At 43.6% G+C, this 20,186-nt stretch overlaps 1 protein-coding gene across 6 annotated transcripts in view; it reads right to left on the reverse strand.

Moving 5' to 3' along the window:
* Positions 1-19,279, reverse strand: part of Prpsap2 (phosphoribosyl pyrophosphate synthetase associated protein 2) — a 34,893-nt gene extending 15,614 nt beyond the window's left edge. Inside the window, exons 1-8 of one of the 6 annotated variants that reach the window (XM_050163711.1) lie at positions 19,145-19,279; positions 14,981-15,133; positions 14,062-14,157; positions 13,680-13,830; positions 12,667-12,719; positions 10,104-10,170; positions 6,252-6,424; positions 2,726-2,841 (exon numbers count right to left, since the gene is read on the reverse strand). In XM_050163711.1, the coding sequence (XP_050019668.1) occupies positions 2,726-2,841; positions 6,252-6,424; positions 10,104-10,170; positions 12,667-12,719; positions 13,680-13,798 (528 nt within the window). In that variant the 5' untranslated portion in view covers positions 13,799-13,830; positions 14,062-14,157; positions 14,981-15,133; positions 19,145-19,279. Of the gene's footprint in view, positions 1-2,725; positions 2,842-6,251; positions 6,425-10,103; positions 10,171-12,666; positions 12,720-13,679; positions 13,831-14,061; positions 14,158-14,980; positions 15,134-16,997; positions 17,102-19,144 lie in introns of those variants that run through there. The other 5 variants (XM_050163716.1, XM_050163712.1, XM_050163713.1 and 2 more) reach the window with 5 other exon arrangements.
* Positions 19,280-20,186: the final 907 nt, after the last annotated feature.

Consider the following 20,186-nt stretch of genomic DNA (forward strand, 5'->3'; position numbering starts at 1 on the left):
AAAAAAAACCAAAAAAAAAAAAAAAAAAAAAAAAAAAACCCAACTCATTAAGTGCCATTATTCCACTGAAGACCATTCCCATTGCTGTTTCCTCACAATAACATGGCAGTTGTTTTTTTCCTATATGTGTTTGTCTATGTACCATGGTTTTATGCCCGGTACTGCAGAGGCCAGAAAAGAACCAGATTCCTCGAACCGGAAGTACTGTTGTGAGTCAACCTTGTGGATGTTGCAAACTGGTTCTCTGATAGAGCATACAGTTCTCTTAACAGTTAAGCCATCTCTCTACCCCAACACTAAATTTTAACACAGGTGGCTGTACCATCCAAAGCCCTGCTAGATAGCAAGTATACAGTAAGTGAACAAAAATGCTGGCTGGACTTGCATTAGAGGAAAGACACACCCATCCACTGTTCTCAGGCAAGAAGGCAGAAAAAGATATCCATTTAGGTGTTCTGTTCCAGTCAGAAGTCTTTCTGAACCATCCCGTGCACTTCACTGCCTCATAATACCACACCCTGTCAAGAGACAGTAAAACAGCCAAGAAAGCCATTAGTAAAACCAAAGGACTCTAATAAAAACAGGCTGTCTCTTCAGAAGGTAAAACAGGAAATCTTATAAATAAATATCAAGGTTTGATGAGAAAGAACCAAGAAAAACACCTAGGAGGAAGAAGTTCTTAGTCCGAATAAGCAGCTCAGTAGAAACACGCTAAGAGCAAATCTGGGAGGAGAGAGCCGACTCCCTGGGATGCTGCAGGCAAGAGTTAGACCAACAAGTGCAGCAACTCCAACCTGGCCTCACAAAAATAGGAAGTTACGGCCAGGTACAATGTGAACACTCAGCAGGTCTTGAGACAGGAGGATTACCTGACCCCCAGAGTTCAAGATCAGCCTGGTAACAGAACAGAAGCCGATCTCAAAATAAATCAGTAAGCAAAACGAACTGAATTAGTGAATAGTCTACACTATTTTTAAGCTTATTGGTGGTCTTACATATAACTCTAAAGAACTTTAAAGAACACACTTCTAATTCATTTCACTATGAATGGGTGTGATGGCTAATCTCCACTGTAAACCTTTCAGAATGTCTACAAGTGTGCTTTCAGGAAGGCTTGACTATGGAGGGAAGAGTCACCCTGAATATGGGTGGCACTGATGGACTAGGACCTGGACTCAATAGGAGAAAGCAAGCTCTGCTTCCTGAAGGGATGCTGTGACAGACAGTGCCCCAGGGTCCTGCTGCAGAGACTCCCCACCAGGGACTGTGCTCTAACTGTGAGTGAACAGCTGCTCTGTCAGATCTTATCACAGCAAACAAGGAAGTCACTGATACTATGCCTTTATCATCCAACAACATCAAACCCTGCCAGAGAGATAGAAGAGCCAACCAAACAAAACCAATGGCAAAACAAAAGGACTCTAAAACAGGCTCACTAGGAAGTCCTGGACCATCAACCAGAAAACATACTTCAGAATTATCCAAAGTGTTGCCTTCAAATGCAACACCAAGAATGAAGCTCTCTGGAAGAGTGGCTACAGAGAAACACTGCTACAGAGAAACACTGTATGTGCTAACAGCAGCTCCTAAAAGCAAAACACCAGAGTACCATAAACCAAAAATGTAAAAGGCTTCTGAATTAGCAGATTACATATATTTATAAGATTAAACAAATTCTGAAAGCATTTGGGCAAGATCATGGGATAGAATCTGCCCCTGTGTGATCCAACAAAGGGTCAGGTCAAGAAAAAAACAGATACTATTTTAAAGAGACAGAGTTTTCCTTCAGAAATTAACAAAAGGGAACTGATGAAATGAGATGCAGGATGGGGGGAAAGGCAAGCAAAATGTGCAAAATATGAAAACTGGATGAAAAAGCCAGCTATGTGGAACTCACAAGTCAATAAATATAAGGAGGGGGCTGGAGAGATGGCTCAGTGGTTAAGAGCATTGCCTGCTCTTCCAAAAGTCCTGAGTTCAATTCCCGGCAACCACATGGTGGCTCACAACCATCTGTAATGAGGTCTGGTGCCCTCTTCTGGCCTGCAGACATACACACAGACAGAATATTGTATACATAATAAATAAATATTTAAGAAAAATAAATAAACAAAAGGAGGGTGGAGTGAACAAGAAAAAGTCAGCCATGTGGAACTCACAAGTCAATAAGTATGAGGAGGGTAAGGTGAACACCTCAGCAAGCCAGGTGATGGTGGCGCATGCCTTTAATCCCAGCACTTAGGAGGCAGAGGCAAGCAGATCACTGAGTTTAAGGCCAGCCTGGTCTACAAGAACTAGGGCTGTTACACAGAGAAACCTTGTCTCAGGACAAAAAGAAAAAAAGAAAAGAAAAGAAAAAGTTCAGCAGTGAAGAGCACTGGTTGTTCTTCTAGGACTTGGGGTTATTTCCCAGCACCACATGGTGGCTCAGACCATCTGTAACTCCATCTCTAGGGGATCTGATGCCCCCTTCTGGCCTTGATGGGCACTAGGCATATACATGATGGACAGACATACATGCAAGCAAAATAGCCATATATATAAAAATTGGGGGGAGGGGAGTTAAGTGGAAAAAAATACAGACATGAAATTTTAGAGATGTGCACTTATGAAGTATAATAGTTCTTTAAATCAAATACATAAAGTTTTGATCTTTTAGAAAAAACCCAAAGAAATAGAATTGTACCATCCCAGAATATTACCATAAAAATTAGATGTAGCTTACCTCCTCTTGAATATACTGTAACAGGAAGGGGGAGGCTCTTAAGTTATCCACTGGAATATTGAAGAAGCCCTGTATTTCCTTCTGGTGTAAATCCATAGTGATGAGATGAGTTAGACCTTCAAACGTAAACAGGTTAAACATGTCAGCAGTACCACAATACTACAACACTCGAAAACCTGGCACCTCTACTCCTCCTAGTTTTAGTAATACGAGATGCATGATTTTCACTTCCATTTCAAGTACAGAGGTAGTGGCTGGAGAGATGGCTCAGCAAGTAACTCTTGCAGAGGATATAAGTTTGGTCCCCAGCACACGCCAGGAGACTCACATCCAGCTATAAATCCAGTTCCAGAGGCTGAGGTCCTCTTTTGGCCTCTAGAAGCCTACACTTATGTAAATAAACACACACACATACACAAAAATAAAAATAAGCCCTTAGACATATCAAAGAAGCGGTGCTCGCTCTGGCAGCACACGTGCTAAGCCTGGAATCATAACAAAAAAGTGTTTATGAAAGTGCTGTCGCAGCAGATGGCATCTCCCGGAAGTTTCCTTAGCAGGGACGACAAAACCCGACAGTAATACCAAGACCAGGTGCTCTCGCCCTCACTGTGTCAGCATTTTGTAGGGTCCAGTGGCTAATACTGTCAACCTGATAGGATTTGCAATCACCTAGGAGATAAGCCTTTGGCGTGCTTGTGATGGTTATTTTGATTACACAGAGGCGACGCCACTCCCTGGGCTGGTGTCTGTGGCGGCATAAGGAGTCCAGCACTCACTGCTTTCCTTCCTGACTGCAAACGAAGTGTGAGGCGCTGCACCAAGGTCCTGCTATTTTACCTTCTGTTGAGATGGCTGCATCTCAGCCTGGGACTCAGATAGACCTTCCTTCTTAAGTTGATCTTGTCAGGGCTGTCACAGCAGTGATGTCATTAACTAACATGGCTGAGGGTTCTGGAATTCACATTTTTTTAAAGCCGTGTTTTGCTTTTGCTTTCTTTGCAAAGCTACTTGGAAAATATATTCCATAATAAGTGTAAGAAGCAGCGACCTGGGGAAGGTTCATTCCTTTGTTTGCACAAATTTCTGTGATCTGTACCTCCTATCATCATATACACTCACAAGCACAGAAGTCTGACACACACAGTGAGAGTCATGAAAGAATCTACAAACACATAGAAATACTTAGGCTGTGGAATGAATAGACAACCCACAGGATAGGAGAAAATCTTTGCCAGCTATGTATCAGACATATCAGGGGAGGCATTATCTAGAATATAAAGAAATGCACAAAATAAATACCAAAATCCCCAAAACACAAACCCTCGAACTGCCAATCAAACAGCAGGCTAATGAACCGACCGAATGGACAGTTCTCAAAAGAAGTCATAAGATGGACAACAAATATTTTAGTGTTTGACACCTGTATGATCAGAGAAATATAAATAACTACTTTCAACTAGGTGTGGTGAGACACACCTTTAACCCCTTGAGACCGCGTCTCAAAAAAACCAACCAAACAAAAAATCCTCCTACCATAAAAAAAGTTAACTTTGAGATTCAATCTCACCCTAGTCAGAATGGAATGGAAAACGAGTAACAATAATTGTTGTCAAAGCTGTAGAATAGAAATACTATTTGCTGTTACTGGGAGTACAAACTGATGCAGTCACCATGAAAATCAACGTGGAGAGTTCTCACAAAATCACACATAGAACTACCAGGGGCTGCAGAGATGACTTAGATTTTAAGGGCACTGGCTGCTCTTCCAAAAGAGTTGGTTCCGTTCCCAGCACCCACACAGCAGCTGACAAAGGCCTGCAACTCCAGTTCCAGAGGATCCAATGTCCTCTTCTTACCTCGAGGGCACTGCAAACATGTAGCACACAGACATAGCATAGTCAAAACACAGATAAATATTAAAAAACAAAAGGCTAACATATATCGCAGTTAAACCACTCTTTTGCAGATATGCTCTGCCACACAAATACTTCATATTCATATATAATGCGGTGCCAGACGGTAGTGGCGCACGCCTAAAATCCCAGCACTCAGGAAGAGGCAGGCGTATCTCTGTGAGTTTGGGGCCAGCCTGGTCTACAAGAGCTACAGGCTCCAAAGCTACAAAAACAAACAAACAAAAACAAAACAAACAACAACAACAACAAACCCAACCAAAAAAACCCATATATAGCGCTGCTCTATTCACAACCATGAGAAAACAGAAGTGACCACCGGCCTAGAAGTACAAAAGATGACTAGATAATAAAAATTGTGGTACATATAAACAATGGAATTTATTAAATTTGTAGGAAAATGGATTTGAAGATCATATTAAACAAAGTAATCCAGGCTCAGAAAGACAAATATGCATGTCCTCTCATATGTGGATCCTACCTTTTAATGTTATATGTATGAATATATATATGTTAGCATATGGTATGGATTATGAAACTAGAAAGAAAAGAAAGGTACTGAGAAACAGGAAGGGGGGTAAAATAACACAGCCTACTTGAGGAGCTCCAAGACAATGAGAAATCCTGTCTCAGAAGAAAGGTAAATTTCACCTGAGGAACAAGAGCAACAGCTGCCCTCTGGCAAGAGCATGCACACACACCCATGCACACATGCCCATGCACTTGCACACTCTTGTGCACGCACACACACACATCTTTAAAATGAATGATGATCCTAACGCCATGGAGCAAAAATAAAAAGATGAAAACTAACAATCTGTACACTAATTTAGAAAACACAAAAATGTTTTTCAAAAATATTTAGGCTGTTACAACCTGAGAATGTTTAACAGAAGATGGTTCCTGTACTAGAGTCTAGCAATAAGGTTCAAAAGTGACGGTTTCTCAGAAAATTACAAACTGGACTACCAGGGGGTGCAGAGAGGACTTTTTCTCTTTCAAAACTTGAATATGACTGAAATTGTCAACACAAATGTTAAACAAGTAATTCAGCAAACAAATGAAACAGAAGTTCTTCTCATTACTTCTGTGTCTTAGGGTGTTGGAAGCAGAATTCTCTGCAGTTTTCTAATTAAACCAGACCCCAGTTTACTGTGGTATGTTTTTCATGATTTCAGATACCCATGGTCCCAAAACACTTAATGACAAGTTCCAAAAAGAAACAATTGATAAGTTTAAACCTCAGATCACGAGCGATGTGACCAGTCTTGTGATGGTCTTCTCCTCCCCCGGGACAGGATACTGGTGATGTGAATGTAACCATGCAGTACCGCAGGCCAGCACACCTCTCCTGGGAAGGGGCCCACTGCATAAGCTATCTGTCCTTAAATGTCTTTAAAAGCTGTTCCACTGTTTGCTCTCTGTCCAGAACTCTAGTCAAGATAATGCTTTGAAATTCCTAAGGTAAAAAGACAAATCCGCCATGGTGGTACACAGGCAAATTTCTGAGTTTGAGGGCAGCCTGGTCTACATAGTAAGTCCCAAGACAGCCAGACATAAAGAGACGGTCTCAAAAAAACAAACAAACGAAGTCAGTCTGCCATTCTTACCAGCTTTGCACATCATGGAAGCCAGCAATTTTGAAACAATGGAGCCCCTTTTTCTCATCTTGCACTGCTTGCTATAAGGAAAGTAGGGGATCACACCGATGATGCTCTTGGCACATGAGGTCTTACATGCATACACCATGATCAGGAGCTCCATGATGGTGGTGTTCACGTCCCTGAAAGCCATGGATAGTGTCAGACACTTAGTATGTTACTTATAATTATAATAAGACAAAGCATTAGACACAAAAAGGACAAATCCCTTTTCTCTTGGAGCTCCATCAGCTCCTGCGCAGATGCCCTGTTTTCTCATTGCTCTGTAGAGGATCAGAGGATCAGTGCCACCATCATTCACCCCTTCTCCTGCCCCTCATCCCTGTGAACCTCTTCCTCATCATCTCAGTCCTCTGCCCCTCTTTGGAGGACACCCCAAGAGAGAAGTCTACAGTTGCCCTCTCCTTACTCTTCACTCTCCCACAAATACGCCAAAGAAGCTTTAGCATCCAAAATGTTCCCCAGCTTCCATCAAGAGTCTCGTCTCCAACATTTGGCTAAATCCATTGGCTAGTCAGTCTTTCCCTTTCTGCTGCCTCTAAGGCAGCTGTTCGCCTGTGCCTACATTAGATGCACAAGGTCCCTCTGCCTCCTTGTGATAATTTGAATGAAAATGGCCCAATAGGCTCATAGGGACTAGCACTATTGGGAGATGTGGCCTAGGTGGAGTAGGTTTGGCATTGTTAGAGGAAGTGTGTCTGTCACTGGGGGTGGGCTCTGAGGTCTCCATTTTTTCCTGCGGCCTATAGATCCAGATGTAGAAATTTCAGCTCCTTTTCTAGCACCGTGTCTGCCTGCATGCCACTCTGCATGCTTCCAGAGTTATGAAAATGGACTAAACCTCTGAACTGTAAGGCACCCCAACTAAATGTTTCCTTTGATAAGACTTGCTGTGGTCATGGTATCTCTTCACAGTAATAGAAATCCCAACTAAGACACTACTGCTTCCTGTGGTTCTTTTCTTGGTTCCCACAGCTCCTGCCACAGTCATTTGTCTCCTCCTCCTTTCACCCTTCATCTCTCAGTTCTGTAAATGCTGGCCACTCTCACAGCCCCATCTCTGGCCCAAGATCCCCTTCTGAAAGCAATCTAACTAATTGGTGCTAGGCATTTCCATCTGAATGTGAAAATCTAACCCATATTAAATGAACTGCTTTTCCCTGAAAATGCTGCATCTCCAGAAAACCTGTGCCTACCACCTCACTGGCCACAGTGCTCCTCAGGCTACTCTGGACAGCTAGATGCCTCTCTTCACATGGTTTTGCCTTCACCGCTCCACTACTACCCCCACTGGGTGACAGTGGCCTGCTGCTGCTCCCCCTGAAGCCCTCAGTTTACACTCCAAACAGAGCAGCTTGTCTTTAAAGCCTTGAAATGGGTCCCCCTCCACCCACAGCTGCACAGTGCCTCTCAGGGCCTTCTAAGATCTGCTCTCACAGTCTCCACCTTGACACCTGCTCCACGTGCCTTCTTAGACACCCACTCTCCTCTTCACCGAGGCCTGCCTTGTCTGTCCCTTTACCCTCTGACTAGCATCATCCCAACTCTCTCTGATCATTAAAAAAAAAAAAAACTTTGCCGGGCGGTGGTGGCGCATGCCTTTAATCCCAGCACTCGGGAGGCAGAGGCAGGCGGATCTCTGGGAGTTTGAGGCCAGCCTGGTCTACAAGAGCTAGTTCCTGGACAGGCACCAAAGCTACAGAGAAACCCTGTCTCGAAAAACCAAAAAAAAAAAAAAAAAAAAAAAATTGGCAATTTTAGGATTGAACTTAGGGGCTCTTAAATGCAAGAGAACTCCTTTACCAGTGAGTAATAGCTTTAGCACTCCCCATTCTGTGCTATATGTCACAAAGCACTTATTCTATGGTCTAGTTGATATCTATCAAATTCTACTTTTTGTTTTGTTTTCTTTGAGAGAAAGGTTAATTATGCAGGCAGGGACTGCCAACCTTTTGACTCTGTGACATAATACTGAGGTCTACAAATGTGATGGGCCACAGATGCATACAACCTATGGCCTACAGGACAAACACACCTTGTCCATGTTGCTACTCTGAAACTAATGATCCTTCCACTTTAGTCTCTGAGTGCTGGGATTGTAGGCATGCACTACTTTGTCTGGTTTTCATGTTCTCTGTGTGTCTTCCCTCACTAGATCATCTACTGTTCCAAGCACAAAAGCATTTTGCACATGTAAGAGGACCCCAATTATTAAAATTATTCAACAAATATTGTTAATAATAGAATGCCAACATTTGGATGAGAAGGCTGTATTACTATTGAATAAACCTGATCCCAGATGAATTAAAAATACTTTCAGAAAAGCATTCTGTAAGGAATAGTAAGCAGGGGAACCATAACAAGGAGACAGTCACCCTGAGGCCAATACTACCACTAACTCAGATAAGCAAATGGATGACAGGAAAACGTCAATTAATGGACAGGATTGCCTTCATTTAAAATCTGTCCTAGGTTTTTAGTAGCTTAAACTAGTCTGTACTTAAAAGAAGGGGTGCAGTACAACTTAATGGTGTGATGCTTGCCCAGCAATAGGAGGCACTTAGTCTGATCCCTACTACTGCTATTAATCCATTAACCGACCAACACAGTGCAGCAGACACTGAATGTGACACTATCCAATCCTTAGTCTATCTCTTGGCATCTCAGAAAGAAGATTCTGATGTACAGGCTTTCTACAACCTGGTCAAGACTGAAAACACGTGGAGAGAGAAAGATTTGATCATACATGTGGGCAAAATAGCCACACAAGTAAAATTAAATAAATAAATCTTAAAAAAAGATTTATTTATTATATAAACAGTGTTCTGCCTACATGTATGCCTGCTGGCCAGAAGAGAACACCAGACTTCATTACAGATGGTTGTGAGCCATATGGTTGCTGAACTCAAGACCTCTGGAAGAGTAGACAATGCTCCTAATTACTGAGCCCTCTCTCCAGGCCCTAAATAAATAAATCTTAGAGAGAGAGAGAGAGAGAGAGAGAGAGAGAGAGAGAGAACACCCTTTTGATTTCCATACAAACCAGGACGACATGCAGTACATTTACATACATACACACAAAATATGCATACACATAAGATAAAAAATACATCTAAGAATACAGAAAGGAGACACAGCTCAGTCGGTAGAGTGCTTGCTAAGTATGCACAACGCCCTGGGTTAAATCCTCAGCAGTGCATAAAACTGAGCACAGGGACATGTGCTTGTAGTCTCAGAACTCATGAAGGGGAGGCAGAAGGATCAGCAATTTGCCATTCTTGACAACTGTCAAAGCAAACAATACCAAACACTCAAACACACAAATCCAGAGAGATCTCTTGAGACCAAGAGTCTGGGGCTGGCCTGGAAACATATCAAAAGTTGAAAACAAAAGCAAGAAAGGATTGAGGGGGCAAGGGGTAAGAAAGTCAGCAGTTTTGGTAGAAAACCTAGCAAAAAGGGGGCTGCAGAGATGGCTCAATGGTGAAGAGTGCAGGCTCTCCTCGTGTCCAGGAGCATGTGGTACTGCTCTCAGGCTCAGTTCCACTGGATCTGGAGGCTGCTACATAGAAGCTCATGACCATCTTGAACTCCAGTCCCAGGGGATCTGATGCCCTCTTCCTCTTCTGACCTCTGCAGGTACTTGGCACACACATAGTATGCAAATAAATATGTAGGCAAGAACCTCACATAAAATGAAACTAAAGACTAGCAAAAGCACATCAGTTTTAAACTATCTTCCCGTATGGTCAGGTCTTCAGACTGATAGGCGTACCCAAAAGGCAGTGAGAAACCACTTACTTTGAAATGGTCTGGATGATAAATACATCTTTTCCTCTCACAGACTCTTGAATTTGGACTCTTGTTTCTAAAGGGAAAAGGAAGGAAAGACAATAGTTCAAATTTTTAAGATATACACCAAGTCTGCATTAATTTCCAACCTTGTAAACTACAGAAACCAAGACTACTAACAAACAACAAAACTCACTGACATTAGCATATCGCCATTAGTCATACTTCTGAATCAAATTTAGGCTTCTCCCATCACAGGAAAGCAGTGATGATGTACTCAGTCATCCAGCATCAAATAAAAACTGAGGCATAAGCAGTATACTGTGGGATAAAAGAGGATCAGGGAATATGCCTGCTCTTAAACACCTGTTATTAGCAACAAAGGACAATTCCAGGACAGAACACTCCACAGGGGAAGGTCTGTAACATCAACACTGGAGGAAAAAGGCAATGTGTGGTTCAGCTCTATATCAACAAGAACCATATCAACCTTCTGTGCATAGTAGTGCTTGCCTAGAATTCCAATACTCAAGAAGCTGAGACAGGCCGGTTCGATGGTGGCGCACGCCTTTAATCCCAGCACTCGGGAGGCAGAGGCAGGCGGATCTCTGTGAGTTCGAGACCAGCCTGGTCTACAGAGCTAGTGNAAAAAAAAAAAAAAAAAAAAAAAAAGAAGCTGAGACAGGAGGACACAGAGTTGGAAGCCAGACTGGGCCACAAAGACCAGCAAACAAAACAAAACAAAAAAAATTTTAAACATGGAAAAATCCAATCACTTGAAGCTAGGAAACAAAAAATAGCAACAATGACAAAAAATAATTATAGAATTATAGCTAATGTCTTAAAATGTGACAAAAGTATTCTATTTAAGAGCAAGAACTTTTATGTAGGAGATGTGACCAGGTATCTAGAATTAAGTAACATATTCAGATAGTAAAACACCAAACCCATATGGTAGATGTCAATAAGGCCAGTTCTTTCAATTATCTCCTGTTGGAAAGTTTTCATTAGAATGCTAGCAAACTGGAGATGTAACTCAGTAGTAGAATAATTTGCTCACAACTCTGTGCTCCATTTCACTAACAGAAAAAAACAAACAAACAAAAAACAAAACAAAACAACTGGGTGTGGTGATGCCCACTTGTAATGCCAGCATTCAGGAGACTAAGGCAAGAGAATCTCAAGTTTGAAGCTAACCTGGGCTATAAGGTGAGTTCAAGGCCACCTTGGGTTACGTAGTAAGTCCATTGGTGCAAAAGTAGCAAGATCATTAGAAAAAAAAAAATGAGTGTGCTTACAAAAGATTGTGGTGTGCTGCTACAAATGGGCTTTAGAGTCAAGGTATCTGGATCTAAACCCTGACACTGCTACTTGTGAGACTTTATACCTATCCCTGACCCAGGTTTTCAGAATCTATGAACAGTAAGGAATACAGAAGTTAGTTTCTCTGAATAAACTAAGGCTTTCCCATCTCATTACTCCTAAGCTGGGGAGTGAACCAACCTGCCTTGTCCCATAGCCCCATCCTCCCACAGACTCCCTCATCCAGTCTCCCTGAAGAGAACCCCCAGATTTCAATCATGCTCTGCTCTGTAACCACCATCTTAGAGGAGGACAGCAGCAGTACTGGTTGAGAGCTTTCTAAGACTTAAATACCAGACAAACTCCTGTAGTGAGGACAGAGAGAGAATGAGTGTTTACTGAGCACCTACTATGTGTCAGAAGATTATGTCAAGTACAGAGATTATCCCATTTATGACTAGACAAGAATAAGGAGTAAGAGTCTCATGTCCATATAAGTCGACCACTACCCTTGCTAGAAGAATTTCACTAAGAATGCCCACCATTCTAAAGAAATGCCAAGGGGGCTGGGAGATGGCTCAGCGGTTAAGAGCACTGCCTGCTCTTCCAGAGGTCCTGAGTTCAATTCCCAGCAACCACATGGTGGCTCACAACCATCTACAGTGAGATCTGATGCCCTCTTCTGGCCTGCCTCAATATATACAGGCAGAATACTATGCACATAATAAAGAAATAAGCCTTAAAAAAAAAGATTAAATAACATTTCTTGCAACTATTTCCTAGAAACACTTTAAGGCATTAACTCTTTGCTTTACAGGAACTAAATAACCAGTAGGTAGGATGCACGAGGTCCTGGGTTTAATAATGCAGCACATATGAGCATGGGTGTACATGTAAATGTGCACATGCCCACATACCTACAAACTAAAAGTATAGGCACACAGTACTTAATCACGTTACTGACAGCAAAATAACCTCTACCAACAGTTAACTAACATTTCTATCCAGCTGACTAGCTGGTTACATAATTATGCTGTATTTATTGAATGAGATCTAAGAACCAGCATTCTACATGTGACTTGCACCAGGGATATTTCTATATAGTATTAGTAAAGATTAAAAACCAGATCCTCCACCTTGCCTGCCTGACTTTCTGCTATCAGAACTGACTAGATAACTGGATCTAACTGTCTGGCAGTCAAGGATAACTTGATGACCCATTACACCACATCCTGTAAGATCCACAATATATATGTCCAAGGAAGCTCACCTCTGTTAGGTTCCTGGTAAACCTGCACTTTGCCCATCTCCACCCCCAGCCGCCTAGAGAAGAGAAAGGGGGAAAAGCTGAGAAGGCAACAGAATAGACCCAACATCTTTACTATTAGAGATGACTTATAAGTTGACAAAAGTAAAAGTTATTCTAATTATGAACTAAAGTAAATATTATATCATATCTGTTTGTTGCCTACCAGATCTCACCCCATGACCACCCATGGCCTATGCAATCTGGCTCTCCTGCTTCACAGGCCATCTTCTTAGTGCTCAGGCCCCACAGCCCATGTTCCCCATAGGTACCAATACCTCCTACATGCCACAGAACTTGGAACCTGTTGCTCTCTCTGCACAGAGGGGTGGGCTCCACTCCAACCTTCATCTGATGGCTTATTGGGATCTCTCAATTCCTAGACATCCCTTGGTTTAAAAGCTAAATTAGACTATTCTACCCCATTTGTATGCCCTAACTGCCTTCTTCCTGGCATTTGTTACCACCTGAAATTACCTATTTGGTTGTCTTAGCTTGCTTATCTGACTCCCATACTAAAACATAAATTACATGAAAAGAAAGTGTTTGACTGGCCTGTTCATAGCTCACAACATCCGGATCAAGGTTTTTTGGTTTGGTTTGGTTTTGGTTTTTCAAGACAGGGTTTCTCTATAGCTTTGGAGCCTGTCCTGGAACTAGCTCTATAGACCAGGCCAGATCAAGGTTTTATGTATAGCAGAGATTTGATATGTGTTAAATCAGTTTGTAAAAATAACACTAAAATATAAGCTAACTATTCTCGTACACTGCATTCACTCCTGTCTGCTAGACTCCAAGAATTTGTCTACAGTGGTGCCTACCACACTCCCGGGAGTTATGGTTACTCACATAAGTATATTCAGATGATATGCAGGTTAGTTATGCCTGCTTTTGAGCTTAACAATCAGCGACAGTCTGGTTATCAAATTTAAAATATCACAGTGCATATGGATTTGACTGGTAAAACTGGAACTCACTCAGCAATTTTCTTTGAAAGCTCCATACAGGAGGAATTGGAATTTGCTGAAAACAACACCAGACCTCCTTTGGTTATGTTCATCTTGGTTTCTAATTCAGGAGGCGCCACACAAAACATCAAAACCTTCTTAGCTTTTCACGTCTCAGAGCCTGGAAGAAAAGAGTACAGATAAAGATCACCGCAAATAAACACACCGGAGCAGATTTTGTCTGTACACAAAGAATGGCTTCAGCAGAGGGCAAACAGCTGCCGCCAAAACGGTGGCTTTTATCTTAAGGGAGATACACTGTGGGCAAGAACAGCCCTTGGAGTTTAAGACTGCAAAAAGCACCACAGTTTCATTACTTTTCATGCCCACTGGGAATAAACGATAAACTTACAAGAAAGGCGGAGCTGAAGAGCTCAGTGCTTTACTGTTTGCTGCTTAAAGTCAATTATGGACAACCTCCTGTTATTCTCTGACAACCAAATTCCTCCTGGATTAACACAGAAACATGGCAGAGCCATTAGCAAGGACATGGACTAGCTGATCCTTAAACAAAGAATAAATGGCCCAGATCTTCAATAACACCTGCCCCCCACACTCCCACCCTGCAGCTGCTCTGTGTCACATCCAAAATTTAACTTGTTGATGATGGAGGTGGTTTTGTGATTAAGAGCACTGGCTGCTCTTCCAGAGGACCTTCATTCAATTCCTAGCACCCACACAGAGGCTCATAGCTGTCTGTAACTCCAGTTCTAGGGATCCAAAACCCTCGGCACCAGGCAAACATAAGGTGCAGATATAAACAAAAATTTAATAATAATAATTATAAGAATCATTGGGCATAGCAGGGAACACCTTTAATCTTAGCACTTGGGAGGCAGAGGCAGGACAATCTCTGTGAGTTTGAGATCACCCTGGTCCACAGAACCAGTTCTATGATGGCCAGGGCTACAAAGAGACTCTGCTTAAATAAATAAATAAATTTGTTCTGTTCCTTCTCAACTGCAACAAGACTGACCAGATAATAGTGTTTGTTGGAAATGTACACAGTGGGGCCCCCAAGTGACAGACAAGAACAAGAATAGGCCTAGTCTAAAGGTGACCTTAACCCTCTCTGGCCTAAGAGTCCTCCTCTCACAGCGAGTGCGAGACTGGGTGGAAGATGTCCAAGCCCACACATCCTTCTCTCCTCTTCCTTTGTTTACTCAGCTTAGCTAGCTCTTGGGGGGACTGGGGCAGCTGTTTTCTTGTTTTTAGTTTTTAAATTTTATTATGTAAATTAAAATATTTATCATGCAATAAACCACAAATACCTCTTCCTAGTAAAAACTGGAGACAGCATCACTAAAGCAGAATTCACCAGCACCACCCTGGCTCTTCCAGGACTCCTCCCCTGGCAGCTAGGGTTCTTCAGCATAACAAGCACATTGCCTCAGACATTTTCCACACATTCAGACACTTGAACTCTACAAAAATATGGAAAAACACTTTCAGTGTTTCTAATACAAAAAAGGATCATTGTGAATACCTCTAAGTTGCTTGTTCACTAACTTGAGTCACAGTCTTCCTAACTGCTGCCTGGACTTGAGTGTGGCTCTGCTGTTGTCAGAATGCCATTATCTAAGACAGGCTTCATACACAAGCAGTGGGACCACCTGGACCTAGGCAGCTCAGAGCAGCTCTACCAGCAGGCTAGGAGCACTCTGTAGCAGAGCACCCTTTAGGAGACATTCTAATGGGAAGCCGAAGATTCCATCGCAGGCTACAGGACAATTTCCCTTAAACTGACAAGTCACAAACAGAAATGTCTGCAGTCAACCAACTAGTGCTGGTAAGGAGTCCACTGGAGAAAACTGCGGAAAGCGGCTGTCGACCAGGGCTACCCGAATACTGCTCCGTTAAGACCAGTCCTCCCAAAGCCTGCTTCCATAAAACACAGCCAACTCACTTGCTTACCAACTGTTCTAGAAATGCTGAGCACAGCCACAAAGCCTGAATTGTCCCTTGTGTAAAAAGTATTTCGATCCTGGCTTTCAGAGAATGCAGCTCAGCTTCAAAACACTGGGTCGTGGGAAAGAAGCCCTAACATTGGCAAGGCTGGAGGGATGGCTGAGGTTACTGGGCTCCCAGTAGGCACATGGCAGCTCACACCAGTCCTGGTTACCTACTAAACACAGTAATTCGCACAGGAGGGCTACCTTTCTACACCCCTCTACTTCAGTAAGAAGCTCCTAAATAACAACACAAGAGATCCTGAGAGGATCTGGACCAGCTCTGAGAAGTACTTCAGCCTCTCTCTCTAGATCTATAGGATTCCAGTCCTTGGGTCTGGAGCCCACATCTCTGAGACCAATCACCCCAAATTCTGCCTTAGAACTGGTCTTCCTCTCCTTGTAGCCTCGTTCTTTCCTTGAAGATTTACAGGAAACACCCTAGTCTTCATTCACACAACAGCCCAGCCTCTCTTAGCCATGTGTCCCCCCAGGACCTCTCCTGAAGCCTTTTTTTCTGTTTTAAATGCACACAGCAGCCAGTCTGGTCTCCAAAGCTTCTAAAGTCAAACTGTGACATAAGGGCTGGGGTGTAGCTTAATGGTATAAGGCTTGCCTATGATGAGCTTGGGCTCCATGTCAAATCCCCATGTATGCCCACCCTTGAACAGCAGGGATGGGCAGGGCATGCACCTGGAAGGGCAGAAGAATCACTGTGACTGCCCAACTCACAAGCTCTTCACCTCTAAGGGCAGCCACTGGTTCCATCCTCCCTCACTGTTAGAAATTCTGTGGTTTTTAGTTTTGAGACAGACAGGCTCTATGTAGCCCCGGCTGGCCTGGAACTAGTGAAAGGTATGCCTTAGACTCACAGATACCAACCTGCCATGGCCCCCCAAATGCTGGGATTGAAGGTGTGCATGCACCAAGAGCAGCCTCCATCTGTGAAATGCTTTGTATTGGGCTTGGGGTCCTCAGCAGAGGGCTGGGAGGTACCCATTAGCACAAAGTGTCAGGGTGAATAAGAGGACAGAGAACGTTCCCACCCTCTCCCCATATGCCATAATTACTGTTGTGTTTAACCTAAACTTACTCTAGAATATGTGAAAATTATTTATGAATGGGTGAAAACACATCTTTTCCAGAAAATTTCAGCACCTTTTAAGGAGCAAATCACAGCCATCTCTCTGAATGAGATAATCCGTCAGGTCTCCTGAAGGAGAGCCCTTGTTTAGATGGATTTACTATTTCAAAGCCAGCATCAACACTCATGCTAGAATTAGGAAGCCTCACGCAGTGCCTGCTGTGTCCCCTCTGAAGCATCCACTATGTAACCAACCTTCAAAAGAGACCTTGTAATCCAAGAGGCCTGGGCCACATCTTGGGCTCACTGGACTCCAAGACAATAAAGACAGAGGCTTGGTAACAGCCTCCCCACCAACACTGAAAGTTAAGGCAGCAGAGGATCAACCAATGCATGCTGAACAAAGCCTCACTTCGGGGACAATAATTAGCAAACAGAACTAAAAGTCACATTAACAAAAAGTATACGGAAGTTACTTTTATTAGTGATATACCTCGCTCCAAGTGAATCTGCTGCAGTGCTAGAGCGTTTGCCTATCATATACAGGGCCTAGGTTCAACTCCAGTATGGAAAAAACGCTGACACCAATGAGACAGACTGATGGTGGACCTTAGTGAATAGTGGGTGCTTGTGCAGCAGGCCTGGGTTCAACCAACACCAAACTGAAATTCTGAAAAACTGGAGGGCAGAGCTTAAATTCTTCTTCTGCAGTGCCTGGCGTCTTGTGCACCTATCATGAGAAAGCTTTCATATGGCCGATGCTATGTATTTCTGAGTTTCTATTTCTTGGGGACAACTTGAAGAAGCAGGAACTAGACTTAAAATTATTTTAAACCTGGGGAAGTAAACGTTTAAATCTTATTTAATGTGCATGGGTGGGTCTTTTACCCGCATGTTTGTCTGTACACGTGAGCCTGGTCCCCTTGGAGGCCAGAAGCGGGTGTCAGATTCTGTGAGACTGGCCTTAGAGGGGGTTATGGGCTGCCACGTGGGTGGGTGCTGGGACTCAAAGTCCAGTCCTGAACAACTAACTCTTAACCACTGAGTCGGCCACACACACCTTCAGCCCCACATCTGGGGAGGTAGTTTTAATAAGAAGATGGGTTTGAATGAGGGCCCTAAGATAGACACACATGGATCTAATTTAAATGGGAAATAGAAAAGGGTAAGATCTCCTGAGTAAATTGAGAGCATGGGGTCCATGGGAGAGGGTTGAAGAGGAGGGGAGAGGAAGGGAGGGGAGCAGAGAAAAATGCAGAGCTTAATAAAACCAACTAAAAAAAAAAAAAACAAGAAGATGGGTTTGTCATTACTTTCCATACTCTTTAACGAAATCACAGTTTGTAAAAGCTTCTCCGACTTTTCAGCCTCTTACTCAGGACACTGGCCCCAAAAGGACAGAGCTCAGTCAGTCTGCCTTGTACTACAGTTCTTTGCATACAATAATAGGTTGCATGACACTGGGTCACACAAAACATGACGTGGCAACCTGATCTCCACAATCAACAGAACCAGACAAATACCTAGATTTTTGCAATGTCTATTGCAAACATACCTTACTCAGAAAAGACCCATTTTAAGTGCTAAAGAAAGAACATGTTGTTTTTTGTTGGGGGGGGGGGTGTTGTCAATTTTTGGAATTTATCACAAGTAAAGAGCAATGGTCAATAATAGAAACTGCAAGGTTTGTTGTTTTTTACGATTCTGTAGCCCTATCTGGCCTGGAACTCGCTACGCAGACCAGTCACGATCTTCCACTTGCCTCAGGAATCAAGGGGTGGGCCACCAGGTCTCACAAACCGCAAGATTATTTAAGAGCAGAAACCCTGGCTCTATCTTAAATCTCAGGATAGCTAATAAATATAATGTTCGTATCTACGCAAATACTGGGCGACAATGGTACAAACCAGCGCGGTTACAGGAAAAGGACAAGACGGGTGTCCTACAGTGGGGCTCAATAGCATGCATTGATTATTTTTATTCGTGCATTTAAATTTTTCAGCACTAGGACAGGGCTGGCTCAAAGGCAGGCCGCTTGCATAGTTTGCAGCACCTTGCGTTTGGCCCCAGCACCGCAAGGGGATAAAAAAAAAAAAAAAGAAAAAAACCGTAAGATACTAGAAATTACACTTCCTCAGGCCTCAAAGCCCGGCTCAGTATTTTCATATCCCTCACAAAAGCTAAACACCCAAATTGCGGCAATATCAAAATAAGAAAAATCCTTATCAACAATAAAAAAAAAAACATTTTCTGGCAGAGTATCTTATACCCACTCCTCGCTTCTCCTACGTCTGAGTGGAGTACAATTATTCTTTTCCCGGCCACTAAGGTCGGTCGAGCCGAACACGATGCTCCGGGCTCGCCGGGCCGCAGTCCGCCCGCCGCGGCTCCCGCCCGCCTACCTGGTCCCGACCCCAGCCCGGCCCGCCGCAGCCTCGGCTGCCGAAGGAAGAGAGGACAGCGCTCCGCACGCCGTCTTACAGCAAAATGGCGACCCAAGCGCGAGAAAGGCGTCCGAGACTGCGAGGCCAGGGGCGGGGCCTGGGGGCAACTGGCTGGAGAGGGCGGGGCCTTCGGGGCGTGGTCAGAAGGGTGAGGGGAGGGGCGGGAGGTGTGGGTAGAAGTAGGCGCGACACTTGATGCTGTGGGCGTGGCCCGTCGGAGTGGGAGGGGAAACGTGTTGTGGGCGTGGCTCATCGAGTGAGAGGGGTTTTTGAGTGGGCGTGACCAGACTTGAGGGACAGGAAAGGAGGCGGGGCCCAGAGCAGGCACTCAGACCAAGAGCTTGGCCGGGACTGTGGGCGTGGCCCGCCCATGAGGGGTAAGAAAGGGGGGGGGAATGAGAGTGGGCGTGGTCAGAAGTTTGGCGAACTAGCTGACCAGAGAGATGTGGTGGGAGGTGAAAGTAAGTTGGCCACTGGTTGCACGGATTCTAAGTGTGGACCTCGTGAGTATGAAGGTTTAGATTTATAGATTCTGGCTGGGTTCAAGTCTTTTCTGGTTTGCAAACTTGAACCGAGTCGCCTCTTTGGTGCCCTTTCCTCTTCTGAGAAAGGGATGACAGCAATACCCGCATCTCGTGGGGTTGTGAGGATTAAGAAATCCGCAAACCTCTCAGCATGGTTCTTGTCATACAGTCGATACTAAGTTGTCATTGTTGTTATTGTTAATCCTCTTCGTTGTAGCTTTCTTCCTTTATTATAGAAGAATTGGTTCGGTGTTTGGTATTATACTGCTTTACATACCAAAACATACATACATAAGTCTCTAGAGGACCTGCGTTTGGTTCCCAGCACCAATATCAGGCAGCTCTCAACTGCCTGTAACTCTAGAGCCAAGAGGATCTGATGTCTCTGACCTCCTCAGACACTTGCACTCACTTGTATATACCCACATAGAGACATAAGTACGCATAATTAAAAATAACAATTTTTTTTTTCAAAA

The sequence above is a fragment of the Alexandromys fortis genome, unplaced genomic scaffold (genome assembly GCF_014885135.2).
Source record: "Alexandromys fortis isolate MF-2015 unplaced genomic scaffold, M_Fortis_MF-2015_v1.1 scaffold_149, whole genome shotgun sequence".
Lineage (NCBI taxonomy): Eukaryota > Metazoa > Chordata > Mammalia > Rodentia > Cricetidae > Alexandromys > Alexandromys fortis.